The 18886-nt window shown below is 42.4% G+C and overlaps 1 protein-coding gene across 4 annotated transcripts in view; it reads left to right on the top strand.

Annotated features, from left to right (window-relative positions):
• ADK (adenosine kinase) overlaps positions 1-18886 on the top strand; it is a 692586-nt gene that overhangs the window by 612907 nt on the left and 60793 nt on the right. For 3 of the 4 annotated variants that reach the window (XM_051982067.1, XM_051982064.1, XM_051982066.1), the window contains one exon: positions 15738-16539. The exons of the other annotated variant lie outside the window; for it this stretch is intronic. In XM_051982067.1, the coding sequence (XP_051838027.1) occupies positions 15738-15862 (125 nt within the window). In that variant the 3' untranslated portion in view covers positions 15863-16539. Of the gene's footprint in view, positions 1-15737; positions 16540-18886 lie in introns of those variants that run through there. 4 annotated transcript variants of the gene reach the window in all.

The following is an 18886-nucleotide window of genomic DNA, read 5'->3' as shown; positions in this document are numbered from 1 at the left end:
TGGCTTGTAGCATCAAAGGGGACCAGGTAGGCAGGAAGCAAAAGAGAGATTTGAGATACAGCCTACCTCTAGCCCATTATAGAGTAATAATGTTCATTACCTTGGCTGGTGGCCCTGACCCTGGGCAGGAGATCTATACCTGGTATGGTGAGAGGGACCACCTGCCTATACACCGGTCATCTCAGAAAGAGCTTGTGGTAAAACTGCAGGGACGGGGTCTGAGCAGGATTGCTCCCCTCTTCCCTTTTTGGGGATTTCGATTTGGGTCGGGGCCATTTGGAACCCGTTTGGGATAGTGGCCGTGGGCCGGACCGCCTCCTAGCACCACTATTGCCCCTCTCTTCACGCCCTCACCTGCTTAGCTCCTGTCAGCACCTGGGCTGGTTGTGCAGTGGTGTGCGCCATTGAGGACTTTCACGTATCATTTAGAAGTAAATGTCCCAAACAAATCAAAATTGAGTCGACCAGTTCTGGGTTCCGTAGGTCTTTGTGGGGCCTGTTGGGGAACATCTAGTTTCTTTCAGAACACAACTCAGAAGCCACTTCCATTCCAGTAGACCAGGGACACCGACAGCTCTCTGCAGCTTCTCTGGGTGTCACATGGGGCAGCCGGGGGCCGGGCCAGGACAGCCTGAGCTTCCTCAGGTGCGTACTGGCTGTGTGTCCTTGACTCAGTCATTCCCCCATCTGCTTCAGATTCCTCCATGACACAAGGGTAACCTGCCCACCTCACCAGAAACTGAGAGTCAAAGAAAAGAGCTTCACACAGAGCCTGCTGCATAAATGCTCATTTCCTTCCTGTCTCTGGGGAACCCGCTCGGCGCTGGCTAAGGCTTTGTCCCGGGACACCCTGAGAGGCCGGGCCTTTCCAGCCATTCCCTCCCAGAAGGGCGAGGATTCTGCCCTGGGAAATGGAGACAATCCTGTGATCCCCAACTAAACACGATTTCCTAATTTCCCAGGTCAGAAGAAAATTCCTTGCTGTTGTCCTGCTGTGCTCTGTCACAGCGGGTCTGCCTTTTCATTTGGAGCCCTCTTTGTCACTGCCATAGTAACAAATGAAAACATTGAGAACATTTTGTGACAGGCACTGTCATTGTTCCTTGTGAAATCTCTTCCCCTGTGTCTGCCCAGTAAATGAAACTGAGAAGAAAAATCATAACAAATAACAAGAAGAGGGCCCCAATCAATATGTTCCCACTGGGCTGTCAATATCAGCCTGTGTTAATCTAACGAGATTTAGTTGTACATTGTATGGCAGCGCTTCGGAGCTTTTGGGGGGAGGGCGGGCGCCCCGGACAGACTTTCCCGGGCTCCGGCCCAGGGCCTCGTGGAAAAGGGGGCATTCCTGAGATAAAGGGAGCTCAGGGCAGCTTCCGAGCAGTTTCCTGGGGTTGAGAGCAAAGCAGGACTCAGTGTCTCAAAGCGCTCAGGCTTCTCAAAATACAAAAATGACTACACGAAGCTTGTAGAGCCTGAATACGATCCATTTCTTACTGAGGAGGAGCAGCATTCAGCTCCCTCAGATTGGTCGCAATAACATTTTGAAACCAAGTCTTCAGTTTGGAGAATGAGGATGAGCCATCCTTTTGATCAGCTGTGGCCTAAGTCTCAGGGCATGCTAGAAGCCCCGGCACCCAGTGCTTCTTGTACCTGGATCAGAGTCGCACCCTGTGTTTCCTCCTGTGGTGGTACCTGGCTATGCAGAGTCCCAGGCCCTCAATGGACCTTCTGTTGTGCCCACCCCAAAGCTTCACTGGGGTGACACAGCAAAAGCTCTCCCTTGAAGTCAGAGGATGCAGGCTGAAACCCCACTCGAGGACTTTGAGGCCATAAGCAAGGATTCAGCACCTCCCAGCACTAGCCAAATCACATGCCTTCTCTGGCCGCTGGTCTCATCTGTGAAAAAAGCCAGCTTGGACTTCTTGGGCTCTGAAGTCCCCCCCCCAAAAAAAAAAAGTGAAAATTTTAAAATGAAAATAAAATATTTAAATTCAAAGACAAAATTAAAAAATAAATAAAGTCCCCTCCAGCTTTAAGTCTTTGATCCTATGAGGGGATTTAAAAATATACTCCCTTTAATTAGTGACTTGCTGCCATTCCTCATTGTTTCTACTCGATTTTTTTTGGTCGTGTTCAATTCTTCCTGATCCCATTTAAGGTTTTGGCAAAGATACTAGAGAGATTTGCCATTTTCTTCTCCAGCTCATTTTATAGATGAGGAAACTGATCAAATAGGGTGAAGTGACTTATCTAGTCACACAGCTACGAATTGTCCAAGCAGATAATGCCATCTGCAACCAGAGAAAGAATTAAGGAGATTGAATGTAAACTAACACATGCTATGTTCACTTATTTTTTCAGTTTTGTCTCTCCCATGATTTTTCTCTCCCATAAAACAATGTCTATTAAAAATAAATAAACTTTAAAAAAAAAAAAAAAAAAAAAGCAAAGAGCCAATTCCATCACAATTTAAAAAAAAAAAAGTGTCCAAGGTCAGATTTGCATTCAGGAAAACTGGTCTTCCTGACTCCAGGCCTAGTGTTGTACCCACTGGGCTACCCAGCTGCCTCACTACCCCACACTAGGAGGACACAAATCTGTATGAGCTCATCCCATATCTTTTTCAAGAATATTCTTCCAGAGTAATAGAGTAAGTAGATGCCTATTATGGATGAGCGGGGCTTTACACAGTCTTCCAGGTTTCAGTGGTTGTCAGGGACGTGAAGGTTACCCAGTCATCCCCAAACACACATGGCAGTGGGGGAGGGAGAATGCAGCTCCTTCTACCTGGAAAAGCCCCTCGGAGCCTCTTGCTGTGCCGCCAGGGAGATCCCCATACACAGAGGCTGGTCTGGTGTAGTCCTGCTCCAATCTCCACGAGCTTTTGTTAGTTAGTAACTAATAACTTAGTTGTTAGAATTTAGTTGAGGAGGGAACTAACAAGGTCAGTGAAAAGAATTTCCCTGGTTTCAATTGATTGGTGAGGAAACCTAGCCTTTCTCCTAGGGGCACCCCAGGGATGCGTGGTCCTAGAAGGCTTCTCTCGGAAACAGCTGGACAGAATTCAGTCGGGTGAGAAGGCCTGCCTGACTTTCAGGGGTCTGGGGGTGTGGAAAGCACGCGAGCTGATGCTATTTTCATCATAGTCCTTGTTCATAACTGTGAAAAGTCCTTAACTTAACACATTTTAACTTTACTTTTATGTCATCCTCCATGTATGGGGCATACCCTTCTTTCTTTATTCCTCAGCTTCCCAGCCTCTCTTTCATTCAGGATCCCACTCAGAAATCTCAGGGAATAGGGATTCTAAGACTCCCCAACTCTAGGAAACCCTTATCTTCCTAGAAGCATTATCTCTTTGTTACCTTGTGGTGTCATCAGCTTACATTAATATGGGATTTTAAGGATAGTGACCATGGGAGGTGGCTGGTTCCACACTCTGTTTTCTCATATTAAACATTTCTGACCAAACATCGCCCATACAAAACGTGAGAAACCTTGAGTATGGCAGCGGCCTTAGCCAGGTAAGGCCCCTTTATCTACTGGAGCTCCTGAGGGTGCCCTTTATTCCAGCCTGGTGAGAGTTCTGCTTGTTGAACTGCCTCCTCCCAGACCTTCCTCTTCCCAGACCCTCCTCTTCCCAGATCCTCCTCTTGGCCCTCCCTCGGCTCTCCTCTTCTGGATCTGGAAAGAGTAATCAAGTGGCCCTTGGACTTCTCTCTTCCCCCTGACCCTCCGGACCAAAACTTCCCTCCTTGGCCACTGCTCCCATGTATGTGTTGTCTTCTCTTATTAGAATATAAGCTCCTTACAGCTAGGATTGCGCTGCTTTTTATTTTATATTCCTGATGCTTAACACAGTATCTGGCACATAGGGAAAGGCTTAATAAATAGATCCTTTTTCCATTCATGCATTGATTCACATACAACTATGTCATTAGCATATATAAGAGGTCTAAAATATTACCCCTGAGCTATATGATAGCAGCAGAGAAATCTGCTTATCAGCTTTAAGAACAAACAGAAATTAGCAACATACTCACTAAATTAACACCAATAAGGACCAACAATTATTAACACTTCAAGGATGTGTGTTGTACCTCTTAAAGCCTAGTAAATAAGAAAGTCATCTCAATTTATTCTTCTTAGGGTTATTCAGCCAACATTGACATAGGCGGAATTTGGATTAATACATTTGGTTTTCATCTCCAGTATATAAATGGCAAGTGAACAATTGCTATATTAGCACAGCCTGTTGGAAAGTAAGAACAGTGTTCTATTAAACATTCTTTGGTGTCCTTTTCCAGCTGCTCCTAGAAATCCATCATTGCTGTAACATGATAAATTATGAGCTGTTCCCATGCAGTTTTGAGCATTGGCTGAACTTGTACATAAATCCGGCCAGTACACTTACTGTCCTCTTGTTCCCTCTGCCAGCACTTTTTGTTTGTTAGGACTTCATCTCTGTGCATTAGCCACACATCAGGGCAATGGATGAAGCTCCCAACCTAGAGTCAAGAAGTTCAAAATCCAGCCTCCAGATGCTGGTTGGGTGACCCTGGGCCAGTCACTTAACCCCATTCGTTTCAGTTTCCTTATCAGTAAAATGAGCTGGAGAAGCAAATGGCGAACCACTCAATATCTTTGCCAAGAAAATCCCAAATGGGGTTACGCAGAATCAGGACACAACTGAAACAATTGAACAAAAAAATAAATCTTCAGTGCAAAGTTCACTTTATATTAAGTAGTCTTAGTGTCTGTAGTTTGGAGGGGAAAAAAGCCAAAGCATCAGCACCAGAGTTGTATATATTCCGCTTTCATTGGCCATTAGGTTTTCCAAACTGTTTTGACTTTGTTGGTGATCCAAAGAACATGTCCTACCTTTGTGTTCGGAGAGAATATTTCATATCAAATGAAAAACAGAGACTGGAAGAGAACCCATCTTGTTCAGCTTTTCTTTCTGAATAAGAAGAGTGGAGGGCAAGGAGGTGTTTATCCTTTTCCCTATTAAAGGCCAGAAGTCTTATGCCTATAAGAGAATGCCTCCTCCATACAACTTTGCAGTAAAAAGCCAGTACGAGATAGTGGGTTTTTTGAAGTTCCATTTATAAATACATGTTTGCGTCATATATTGGCCTTTAGTTTTTAGCCATACAGAACAGGAAACTCTTCACTGTTCTCACGGCCATAGCCCAGACAACTTGCCCAATGCTGCATATTTTTCTCCAGAATGCTCACCGATTTGTGGCCGAGCTGCGGTTTCTGAGGGAACCTTCACTCTGAACTGACTTCCTGCTCCTATATGGTCTCAGCCACTGTATCATCCATTCTGAGATCATTTCTCTGGGCATAAACCTGGAGAGATAGGAATATCTTACCATATCTTTTATACTATTAAATTTAAAGTTAATGTTTATTGATTTCTTTTTCACTGAAAAAAAATTTTCCCCACATATATGTCACTATTCTATATTAACAATTGGCCCACAGGTAAACTATTAATGTCAAGAGAAAATAAAATTATAAAAGAACTTATTAAAATACAAAGGGAAGGGGCAGCTAGGTGTTGCAATAGATAGGGCACCAGCCCTGAAGTCAGGAGAACCTGAGTTCAAAGCTGGCCTCAAACTCTTAAAACTTTCTAGGTGTGTGACCTGGGCAAGTCACTTAACCCCAATTGTCTCAGCAAAATAAATAAATAGATAAGATACACAGAGAAACAGATATCTGAACTTTTCAAGAAACTAACCAACATTCAAATAGTCCAGTTCAGGAGTTCTTAATATTTTGCATGCTACGGATCTCTTGGGCAGTGTCTGAGAAAACCCAGGGACCCCTTCTCAGTCATGTTGTTTTTAACCCATAAAGTAAAATGTATTCTACTACAAAGGAAAACAAGTATTTTAAAAATCATTTTATAGACCCCAGGCTAAGAACCTCTGGTCTATAACCAACCTACAAGCATTCTTTAGGTACCAGCTTTGTACCAGGTCTGTGCTGTGCACCGAAAGCCCAGAAACAAAGGTAAAACTATCCTTGCTTTCCATGTCTTTTGAAGGAGACAACAGGCACATATATAAATACATCCAGCATAAACACAAGCTAGTTGGGGAGTGAGAATACTAGCAATTGAAGGAAATAACAGAGGCTTCATGTGGGGAGGTGGTGTTTGATTCTAAGCAGAAGAAAGATTTTTTCTTCCTTATTCTGGTCCTCTCCCCTCAAAAAAGGGACATCTGGATCTGTTGGAAGGTGGTAATGTAATCAGCTTGTGAACTACGGACATAAATGTTGGTCCCACACATTTGGCACACATTGGAGTTTATTCAACCTCTGGTGTCAGAGAGCCATTTGCTTTTAAAAGAAGGTTAAAACCCTAACTTTGGGGAGAAAATATCAGATTCCCCTTTTTGTAAAATGGAATCAATGCTCTGAAATGTCAAGATCTTCCTTAAACATCCAGCAGTATTCTCAGGTTTGATTGTGGGTATAAGGAGGCGCCAAAATTGGGGACATGCAGTGTTAAGTAGCAAATGTTTGATTCATTTATTTTTTTTAAAAAGTGACAGATTACGGTTCCCCAAATCCAAACAAGTTAAATCGTGATTTGTAGGAGAATGATCCCACCCAGTGAGGGCTTGATCACTGTGTCCAGTATCGGAGGGGCCATCCTGCAGAAGAGGGGACCCACTGGCTGGCCATGCCTCCCATCTCCGTTGCTTGGGTTTCCTTTAAGACTCAGAGGCCTTTGTTGCTCTCCCCTCCCCTAGCTGCCAATGCCTTCTCCTTTCTGACTACCTGCCATCCTGCTCACTTACTCTTTTATGCACCTAGTTATAGATTGGCTCCTCCGTTAGAGGGAGCAGAAACTGGGACTTGGGGCCTGTCTTGGTATCCCGGGCACCTAGGAAAGGCTTAATCTACACATGTTGACCACTTGCTCAGTAGCAATCCCTCCAGAGGTGGTGGGTGAATCCTCCATGTCCCTCCTTGGAGGAGCTCAGGCAGGGCAGCAGCCAGTAGGGGGAGGATATTGCCTTAGGGATTCACTAAAGCCCAAAGTCCATTAACATTAAGGAATATGGAGGCTCAGATATGGCAGTTAAAAACCCAAGTGACTGCTTCTAAGTGTCATTTACATGAGTGATAGGAACTAAAGTCCCATTCTTGCAGGTTATGTACCCATTTGAAACAAGAAGCATTTTTAAATTGAGTGAGACAATAGGCTCTCCTCAGCACTCCTTCATGATCTCACTGTTTTGTCATTCCTCGGAAGGAAAAATATTGACATTTCCCCGGCTGCTTGCTCCAGCTTTCTGATCTCCTGCAGTTTATTTTTATAACAACCTTATCGATGGGCCTCTTACCCAGCTCTCTAGGTTTAACTGAGTTGAGTCGATTTGTTACCACAGCTTCAAGTAGCTGTTACAGAACAAGCAAGACATCCTAATAAAGCTGTAAACGTGTTTACTCAAACACAGTATTGATTTTACTTGGAGAGGGAGAAGCGGGCGCTTAGCACAGTGTCAGGGTGGATGAATTTAACTGCAGTTTTTCATTGTCATCTGTCATGGTTGTGAAACACTAAGTAAAGCCACTGGAGGATAATTAGAAGTGCCAGAAATTTAGCCCCTAAAATCAGTTAACCACTTGAGACTTTTGTAGCTTAATTAGTTTTTATTAAAACTTTCCTCTAGTAATATAGTCAGGCACTTTTAACTGTGCTTTCAACTAGAGCAAGATTTCAAGGTTGTGACTTGTTAGGTATATGAATTTAATGACTGTGGGTTTTTTCAGACTTTTTTTCTTTCTCTGGTAATTAGGCTAGCACTAGAGCATAATTAGAATTAAGACTAATTTAAAGAGACAGCTATCAGTGAATGTTCCCATTGTAGAAATATGTGACTTTTTTGAAAGGTCCTTTTTAAGGAGGCACTGAAGCTATTATAGAAAAACAGAGATCCATCATGCATTTTGGATCCCAGCAATCCTGACCCTGTCACTTAATATCTGGGGTGACCTTAGATAAGTCATCTGCCCTCTCAATCTCCTCCTCTGTCAACTAGGAAGAGCTATATGAGATGACCTCAAGCATCCTTTTCAACACGAAATAGACAATCTCGTTATTCTATTGATTGTACAGTATTCTCGTATGTCTTGGAAAAGCAGGAAAAATTGTTCACCTGCAAAATTTGTAGTACAAACTTAGCCAGTCTTGTAGAACTTAAGTGCTTTTAAACACTGTCCTTTCAAAAGGTCTAACAGTTAGTAGGCTAGATCCTATTTAGCCAACTGGCTCCCTAAGGCTTTGGTTCTCATTTGCACTTGATCTGCTGCCTCTGTTGGTCCACAGATCTATAGAATGGGCTTGAGTTAAGGCCATAGTCTTTATAGGTTATGAACGGAACAAACAACTTCACACTTCTTTCTTTCTCTAGAAATCCATTCAAGCATTGCATTTTATGAGCTAAGTCCTCTATTATACTCTGGAAAGTGCGGGAAAAGCACATTGGTACTTTTAGACACCATCACAATGAACAGAAACGTGTGAATCCCTTCGCCAAAAATCCCTTGTCTTATCTCCAAAATCAGTCTGCAAATGCATTAAAATTGTCTCTCAGACCCTCTCTAACTCTGACCCAAACTCTGACCTCTGTGAGTAATGGGAATAGAAGCAGCTTAGCAGTGGAATGATGGTTTCTAACTACTAAGTATGGATCCTGGCTCTAAAGAAATGCACGAAAATGCAAGCATCCATAGATTTGAAACTCCATGTTGGGCTTTCAATTTGATTCTTTATCGGTTTGGTGTTTATACCTTTATTTTAAGCCACAGCAAATTCTCCCCGCTTCAGTCTTTAAGTCATGAATTTTTGAATGACTCAGCTTGTTGCAGGTTTAAGAGTGTGGGTTGCCAGGGAGGGCCCCATGAGCAATTTCCTCTCATTTTTCTGAAGGTGGAGGAGGAAGTCAGCATGACACGCTTGTTGATGGGGCCTTCTGCCACAAGTGAAAAGCACATTAGAAATCAACTTTCTCACAATGGAAAAAGTGACATTATGTGGGATTTTTGATGACATTACAACATTTTATTTAAAAAGCATATCATACAATTCAGAATCCCCATAATGCATTATCTAAATGACTCCGTTTCATTCAATATCACTGAAAATAACAACTCCTTGAATAATGAGTGCTGAGGCAGTAGGAGGGCAAATCCAAACATTAATTCCAAGTTAATTTGATGTGAATTTGATACAAGTTTACGTGTCTACATGGCTAAGGCAACATCCAGATAACCTGGTTCATACTGCAAATCTTTATGATCCTGAGGCAGATCAAGAAAGGCCAGAAATGGCGAGAAGTAATCAATTGATCAGCTAAGGAGTAGAAGTTACGGTACTGAGGAAACAGCAGGGAGGCCCTGAGACTTGGAGAGGCTGAGTAAAATGTGAGACCGTCAGAGAGGCAGGAAAGCTTACTTAGGGCTTTAAAAGAGAGGATTTTCAGTTTGATTCGGGACATAATAGGGAGATACAGGGATTTACTGAATATAGAAGTACTATGATCAGACTCGCTCCTTGGGTACATTTATTTGGTAACTGGGTGGGAGACAAACTGGAGGGAGACTGGGGGACCCACCAGCAGGGGAGGACAACAGGAATGAAGTGTCAGAGGAGGAAAGGGAACATGTGCAAGAAATGTTGGTAAGATAGAAGTGACAGAATTTGACAACTGGTTGGGTATGTGGGAAAGAGTGAGAGGATGCTCACACCTACTGTGTAAGCTTAGGTGATTAGGAAGGTCATCCTTCCCCTTTAACCTTGTTGGAAATCTAAAATGTGTTAAGCCCCTTTACCTCATCAGTAAAAATAACAGACAGCAGAATGTTTATAGCTAAGAATATTTGACTTTTTTTTTCCTTTTCAGGAGGGCACAGGTAGGGACTCTTCTCGGGACATCAGGGCCAGGTGCCTCTCCAGTTTAGCGGTGACTTCCGGCACAGTTCTAGGAGGGAGGGGAATCCAGCCCCAGAAAGCTCCTCTCCTCTCCTCCAGTCTTCCTCTCTCCGCAGGGATCTCAATGTTTTTAGGAAAATGAAAAGTTTCCAGTCCCCCCTTCCTTTTGAGGTTACCTTTCATCCACTGTGTATCTTGCAGATACCTAGTTATTGGATTGATGTCTCCTTCATTAGCCATGCAAACTGGAGGCCAGAGACCTGAGACCTTTTTGTCCAAGGTGTGGGCATCCATCGTAATTTCTTAATAAATTTTTGTTGACTGATTCAGAAAAGGTTTGAGAACTCCTGGTGTTGAAAATTTGAAGGGAATGTAAGATTCCAGAACATAACCTAAAAATAAGGGGGTTTTTTGGTTTGTTTTTAAATTAAATTCCTTTTAAAATCTTGCATTTATTTTGTGTAACAAAAGAAAATTTATGAGTTCTAATTAGTTTAAGGTTTTGGTTAGTGAGAGTTTTGTTGTACTTTTAAACTTCAATTCCCATCTACAGAAGTTAATGAATTATAGACAACAGAAGGAGCAGCTTACTCGTGCTGTATGTTAGCCTGGTAGGAGAAGTCGGCACAGATGGTTTAGAGCAAAGGGATCCAACTCACAAGCCTGCACCACTGCCTTTCCCAAACCATATTTTAAAAGTTATTGGGAAATGTTTAACAAAATAAATAAAATTATGATGTAATACAGGTAATGTTAATTTGTGGTTTTCTAAGGCAGTATGAAGCCAGCAGGGATTGAGGTTTTTTGAGTTTAATATCACTGGTTTAGAGGCAGAGTAAAAGTGGCTAATTGTTTTCTCAATAATATTTTATTTTTCCAATTATATGTAAAGATAGTTTTCAGCATTTGTTTTTGTAAGACTTTTGAGTTCCAAATTTTTCTCCTTCTTTACTTCTTCCCCTCCCCTTGCTAGCAAGCAATCTGATATAGGTTAAATATGTGCAATTCTTTTAAACCTATTTCCATTTTAGTTATATTGTGAAAGAAAAATCAGAACAAAAGGAAAAAAAAAACACAAGAAAGAAAAGCAAACCAAGAAAAAGTGAAAATCGTATGCTTTGCTCTTTATTCAGAATCCATAGCTCTCTCTCTGAAATGTGGATGACATTTTCTATCCCAAGTCTATTAGAATTGGCTTGGATCACCTCTAAGAGAAGTGCTAAATCGAGCATGGTTAATCATGACCTAATCTTGCTGTTGCTGTGTACAATGCTCTCTTGCTTCTGCTCACTTCACTCAGCATCAGTTCATCTAAGTCTCCCCAGGCCTCTCTGAAATCATTCTGCTGGTCATTTCTTACAGAACAATAATATTCCATAACATTCATATACCATAACTTGTTCAGCCATTCTCCAGCTGATAGGCCTCCACTCAGTTTCCAGTTCCTTGCCACTATAGAAAAGGGCTGCCACAAACATTTTTGCACATGTGGGTCCTTTTTCCTCTTTGGGATACAGACCCAGTAGTGATAAAGTGGCTAAATTTTAAAAGGAAACAAACCATCCCAAAGTAAAGAAATAAATCTAGAAATAATTAAGATTCAATATAGAATTGAGACAGTAAAATGATGACCTGAAAATGGACAAGACCAACTCTTAAGCTACCCTCAGGATTTTATTTTTTTAATTGAAAAATAGTTAATATGGTTATTGTTAAGTAGGACATGAATTTTGTTTTAATTAACATTATAATTCCTCTGAGGACAATTATAATCACATGATATCTTATATTCTTGTTCTCTTACTGTAGTGACAATTTAATTGCACATCTTATTGGGAGATAAAGTTCTATATTATTAATGCATAATGAATTCCTCTTTCAATACCTCCTCCTGAAGCAGAGGTAACCCAGGTTGTAGGAGATAATATCAGTGGAACACAAATAGGGGTGGGAAGAGTGTTGGCCATGGAGCCCCAAAACCTAAGTGACCAGAGGGAGAAACAAGCCATTTATTCTCTCCAGAAAGTAATTTCTTTTTCTGCAAAATAACTAAGATGACCTTTGAGCTTCCTTTCAACTCTAAAGGCTATAATGAAATGATCCTCTAGCAATAAATCTTATGCTTCTGAGTTTACCAAATCCAATCAAATCAAACCACCCTGGAAAGATCAGCCCAGGCCAGAAGTGGGCTATAGGTCAGGCCCCTGGAGGCCAGCTGGAAATTCTTTACCACAAAGTTGGCGATCCTGGGATCATTCAGTCAAAGGGCTTTATGAAGCCCTCACTATGTGCCTGTCACCGTGCTCAGTGCAAGGGATGCAAAGAGATGCAAGAGACCATCTCTGCTCTCAAAAAACCTTGGCTCCACAGCTCACAAGGTCTCTTGACTGAAAGATGGAGCAGTAATTATCTTGTAGAGGACATACCCATACCCATGGCTTTTTTGTGATATTAAAAATGGGCAGATTTTAGAGATATTAGGGGAAAGCCTCCTGTAGTTAGAGGAATTAGGGATGCAAAAAAAAAAAAAAAAAAGATTATATTCAACCCCCAGAGTACGAATAAGAAAAACCATTAATAAAACTAGAAAAGGATAAAACAAATCACTTGTCATTTTGAGAAGAAATATGAGGAACAGAATCAAAGACAAAACAAAAAGTCAGGGTGCTCCAGTACTTTTTGGCAGCAGTGAACTAGAAACAAGGCCATTTCCCATCCCTGGAGTGCACATGAAGGAGATGGGACATGAGCCAAGTGTCAAAAGCAATGAACGTGAAGGCTACAGAGGATGGGGAGGATAAACTGATTCAAAGTGAAGTAAGTGGAACCTGTAAAACAGTATGCACAGTGACTGTGACAATGTAAATGTAAATTAAGAGAAACAAAACTCAAAACCAAACTCTACACTGGTCAAGCTTAGGCCCAGGGGACTACCATAGCATACATCTCCCACCTGTCTTTCCATATTTGGGGGGTTACAAGGTGAGAAACAGCCTATGCTGTGTTAGACTTGGTTATTGTATTATTTACTCTTTCTAAAATGCTTTTTTTCCCTCTTTCTTTTTTATTATTTGATATAAGAGATGCTGGTGGGGCAGGAGGACATTGGGACATGTGGGGAAATGAAAATGATATAAAGGCAAAAGATATCAATAAAAATATTTGTAAAGCAAAGAGGGAAAATAACATCTCATTTCCCAATCTCATCATTTATTTTATTATCATCTGCCTATGATTCCCTTCCATATATACTTCCATGGCCAGTTAATTTACCTCTTTCTATTGGAAAGAATTTGCATAATCACCAGACAGTAGCCCATCTATCGAGTTGTGGTTCATTTATAGATGGAGTTTTTGCCAAATTCTGACATGTAAGATTGCTTGTGTTGTTCCCAGAAATATTGAGCGGAGTGTTTGGATTTGTGGATCTCTGGCCACAGACAGCTGACTGATTTATGTAGTACTTGGCCAGCAGCTGAAAATTTCATTGGGAGCTGCAGCCTCCGACCCGAGCACAATATGGAAGGGGGTAAAAGCTCAGAGAGAACTCTCAAGGCTGATCTCTCTTAAAGTGGCCAGCTTATCCTTGTCCAGCCCCAAGACCCCAGAGCTGCTCCCAGCCTGAGCTTGCAAATAATTCAGGGGACCTGCCCAAACCCGGCAGCCCAGAGCCACAGATTATGTCTGGCTTGGTCCCTTCTCATCTCCTGTCCCTAATTAAACTTCTAGTGGCCGGGACCAGAGAATAGAAGACGGCCGCCACTCCTAAGGGATCCCGCTTCTCTGTAACCCATAGTGGTTCTGTGGCTCTAGTGGTGAGCCACCATAAGGCTGAGCCCGCTTGGGGACTTTAGGCTTGAGTCCTTGGATTGTGGGAAGAGCATACCTTGCCCTCCCGTCCTGCCGCCTTCTGCCCGTGAGAGTCCGTCGCTTCCCAAAGACCTCCTTCAGTTCAGGAGAAATCTGGCACCCAACAGTTCACACCACGCCCTTCCTTCATCCCGCCTCACATATTCCTCGAGCCTTCCTCATTGGTCATTCTGTGATCCTATCATTTGTCTGTCATTTTGCTTGGCTAAGAATTCCCAAAGGATTTGGCCACGTGACAACGTCACGGCTGCCTTCCTTTTAAGGTCGGCTCTTTAGAAGGCGGCATTTTAAAAAAACAAAAACAAAACAGACTTTTCTGAAGAAACCTGAACCAGAGAAACAGCGAACTCCAACGTCACTGTTCCATCAGTCACAGGTAGCGTATCCTTGTGGCCAAGAGCCAGATACCCCGAGGCCCAGGAACCCCCTTCTCCTGTGGCTTCTTTCTCCCACTGGCAGAGGCAAAGTCCGTGACTCCCCCAGACTCCCCAGAAAACCCCCAAAGACTTGTCAGTCACAAACGCTGACTGGCTCTCTTCCTTCCATGAAGGTCCACCGCAGTTGATCAGTACCTAGGACTGGGGCTTTTGGGAAGCAGCAGGGGTGCGGTGCACATCCCCTCCCAGTGCTTCCTTCATAGCGCAGAGATGGTGTCGATTGTTACTACTCCCAAAGGCCTTGGCCAAAACAAAACAAAACAAAAAACCAAGAAAACCTGTTAATATCCTTGTTCCCACTTCAACCTGAGCATGAGGGAACAAGCAGGTACAGAGGCTGCAGAGGTAACTCCCCAAGTCTGTAGAGGGCTAGGTGGTAGCTTTGGGAATTTACTCTGGATTCTCTAAGGCAAATTCCAATGATTATTACTTTTGAGGGAATGATTTCCAAGTCCAGGAAAGATTCCACAAAATAAATATCAATATATAGAGCCTCATAGTGTTATTCTTCAGTTGAAAGTGATGATTAATTCTGTTTGATACAGAATGCTCCCCAAGTCTGACAGGGCCAAGCCTGGGTGGTCGGGGTGGTAGGAAATGAAAGGCTGTAAATCTCCAGGGAAGCTCTCCACAGGTCACTGGACTACTGCTTTTCCATTAACCTTTCCCTCCTGGGCAGCACAGGCCTGGGAAGAGGCAGAGAGTCAAGTTCCACAACAGTTTCTCATTTGTCATCTGCTCTTGGCCAATCTCCCTTTCTCAGATGATAGCAGCAGCTCACATTTCCCAGATTCCTCAGTTCTTGACCCCCATCGTTCCTGAATACAGTACTTCTCTCCACCTTTTTGCAGCTCTCTTGAGCATCTGCCCAGTTCATGGTTCTGTCTTTGGAACCCTGGCATTCTAATCTTGCCTGTACCAGAAGTTAGAGAGGGAGTATTGAAGACTTTCCACATTCTCATCCATTTTCTTTTTCGCCTTCCCTCCTCTCTCCCTTGTTCTTGTTCTCTCTTTCTCTCTCTCTCGCTCTCACTCTTGCTCTTTCATTCTCATTCTCATTCTCGCTCTTACTCTCACTGTCTCTCCCTCCATCCTTCTCCCTCTCCTCTGTCTTTCTCTGTCTCTCTCCCATTTTAAAGATCTCTAATAAAACAACACTGATATAGATTGGCTTTTTTTTCTCCTTCTAATGATCCCTAATTGGGTCTGAGAGCTTTCATTGGTTTGAGGGCAATGTAACCGATCTGGACTATAAGCAACACAACATTGGCATAATTCACTTCATTACCTGAGTATTTAAAGGCATAGAATACGTAGACTTATTTAAGGACATCATCCCAGAGGGAACATCCTAGAGCCCAGCCAAAATAGGAAATAAGAGCTAATGCCCACCTGGCCTGAGCCAGTGTCACGTCATTGCTGATGTTCTTGCACAATTCCTAACACGTTCCCTTTCATTCATGCTCTAGGTTTTCTGTCCCAGCTGGTTGCTGACCGGCCCTTGACCGAGTGCATCCGCGCGGGCCACTATGCTGCCAGCATCATCATTAAGCGCTCTGGCTGTACCTTCCCAGAGAAGCCAGACTTCCATTGATGAGCGCAAGGAAGAGCTCAGATGGAAAGCCAGTGCCCAGATTGGTTCCTGCTCATCTCCCGCATCACGGCTTCCATACTCATCTTACTAGAGAAGAACCTTTTCCTATTACAATGATACATACTCTTTAATTTAGGGGGTACGATGCTTAAGTAGAAGCTTTATTCTCTCATCAACTTGAAAAAGTGGTATTATTTACATAATTTAGTAGTCTCATTCAAATGTCAGTTACTTAAACAGTGTTATAACATTTCATCTTACGCATTTTCAATTACTTTGTAAATTCATATGTGTCTAGGAGACTGGCTAATTTTTTAAAATTTCTGCTTTGAACACAGTTTCATAATTTCATAGGTATGAAAATGTATCAATCCTAACATCAATTTAGGCTTTTTTATGGGTATATTTAATTTAGGAGCATATATGTATATATATATATATGCAAAGCATATATATATATATATTAAAATTAAGGTACAGAAATATTTATGCTAAGCTTCTTACCAAGATATGCCAAATAGTCTCTTCAACGCACACTTCAAACATATAATGAATTTTGGGTAATTTAACAATTTGCCAAATTTTAGATTATATTAAAATATTCAGATCATAACCTGATACTTCCTGATGGTACTATGTAATTTGATACTGATAAAATAAACCTTATGAGATATGAATTCTGTCTTTCCTTGCTTTGCTGTCAGTAATTAAGGGGAGAAAAAAAAGAGGGTCATTTTTCATTGGAGACTACATTTGGGCACTAACGAAAAGGAAAAGGAAAGGGATGGGCTAATAAGAAAATTCTGCATTTGATTCCAGAGCTTTGTAGGCCCAATAAGGCATTATCACATCTTTAGGAACATGGTTTAGGGATCAAAATTTCTAAAAAGGCCGTTCTAACCACAAAAGAAAGGTACTGAGATCAGGCACAGTTGGAAAGAAATCCAGATTTAAACATATCACACTGTTTGTTGATTCATGTTGAATAAAGTGTCCACTGAAACCCATCTTTTTCAAAAAACTTGATACTCAACAAATAATTTATTGCCCACCAACATTATCCATAACCCTGTACAGGGCAGTAAGGATACAAAAAGATGATTTTAAAAATTAGGAAGTCCAAAGATAAGCTACTCTATGAAAATTTGAGGAGAGAACAGTCATGGTGCACTAGGGAAGCTTCATGGAAAAGGTGATCCAGGGCTGAGAGTTTGTAAAAGGCAGGAATGGAAGAAGGGAGCCACGATGGAAGACAACGGCTGCCAGTTCTCATTATCACAAAGCCAAGAATTTCAGTCGGAAGGAGCTGGTTACTGGGGAAGACAAGTCTGCCTCGTTCAGAAAGAATCTCCACTACGACATAGTCAACACGCCATGAAAACCCCTTCACTAATATGAGTTTGTCCACTTCGGTAGCCCATCGTCCTCGCCTCGCGCCTTCTCCGGGAAGCTTTCCCCGATGCCTCTGAATGCTAGCACTTGCCCCCAGCCCAAATTACTTTGGTGCTTTTTTTGGTAGATTTTGTATGTAAATGCGCATGTATTTTCACACCAGGCATACATGTGCATATGCCCCAATAAATTGCCATGTTTCCTGAGGACAGCACCCATCTCACTTCTGGTGTCTGATAGTGCCTGGTTTGTACTGGGTGCTTAACAAATGCTGATTAGTAGATTAATTATTCAAAAATCTATTTGTGGCTTGGTCATCATAGCAGCTCCTTAGTCACCTCGGGGGTTCTCTCCTTCTCAGTCTAAAGGTTGTTCTCCCTGACAGAGAGGACAGAATCAAAATGAGAATGAACATTTCCTCATCTTTTCTAGCACTAGCTGTTGTCCCATTCCACTCAGAGGACCAGCCTCTTTGGGTTAGGCTGGAAGCTACGTCTTTCTCTTCAGATGTTCTCATTCTTCCTCATCAAAACGATTCTTTTTTGTGTCTTAAGAAGTTCATTCCCCAGAGTTTTCTCTCCTTTTTAGGCTGACTTCCTCTGTGGAAGTTGAGTCCATGGGATTCTACTTATCCTTTCTCTGAACCCTAAACCTTTGAAAATCTTTTCCAAAATACAGAATGTATATTGCATTACTCGGGTCTTTTCTCTGCCAGCATCTCTAGGACAGGGGCAGCATTGTTGATAATGTCCACTTTATGCTGGTCCTCTATGACAATCCCTGCGTTCTGGGAGTTTATGTTCTACCATTTATTGAGTCCTATTGTGTGTCCAGCTCTGGGCAAGGCACCGTAGGAGACCTGAAGAAATATATCTGTCTTCCTTTATGGAGTTTACAATTTAATGAGAAGCCAGTGAACACGGAAGATCACAGAATCTAAAGGATTCACTTGCTCACTTAGCACCACGACTCCTCCAAGCCGTTTCTTCATTTCTCCTTAAACTTTAATGGCAGCTGAAAAGCTTGCCTCACAATTGAAGCACTTCCCCTTCTCCCTGACTGTTTGCATGTCTCCCCCACTTTCTCCTCATTCAGCTCTATCTTACCAGAAAAGGTAGCCCTTCTCCTTGCCAAGCCATCACCACTCCATGTGGACCTTTGATCCCATTCCATGGAGTTTTCTTAAGGAAATTGGTCCCTTTGTCACTTTTATTCTCTCCCTAATCTTTACCTTCTGCCTGCTGCCGGCTGCTTTCCTGGTGCCCACAAACATACACGGCCTTAAAAACAAAACCGACCCACTCCCTTGGCCCCCAGCCCCTCGGCCACTCTACTGCGTCCTCCCCCATTCATGGATCGATGCTTCCCTTTCTTTCCTCTCATTCTCTTCTTCCTGAAATCTGGCTTGTCGCAGGTTACAGGGATGCTGCCTAATATAACAGCCTTTCCCCATTCCTCAGCCTTCCCAATCTCTGCCTTTGACTCTTTTTTTTTTAATAACTTTTTATTGACAGAACCCATGCCAGGGTAATTTTTTACGACATTATCCCTTGCACTCACTTCTGTTCCGATTTTTCCCCTCCCTCCCTCCACCCCTTCTCCCAGATGCCAAGCAGTCCTTTACATGTTGAA

The sequence above is a fragment of the Antechinus flavipes genome, chromosome 2 (assembly GCF_016432865.1).
Source record: "Antechinus flavipes isolate AdamAnt ecotype Samford, QLD, Australia chromosome 2, AdamAnt_v2, whole genome shotgun sequence".
In the NCBI taxonomy this organism is placed as follows: Eukaryota; Metazoa; Chordata; class Mammalia; order Dasyuromorphia; family Dasyuridae; genus Antechinus; species Antechinus flavipes.
This window is presented reverse-complemented; position numbering and strand designations above follow the sequence as displayed.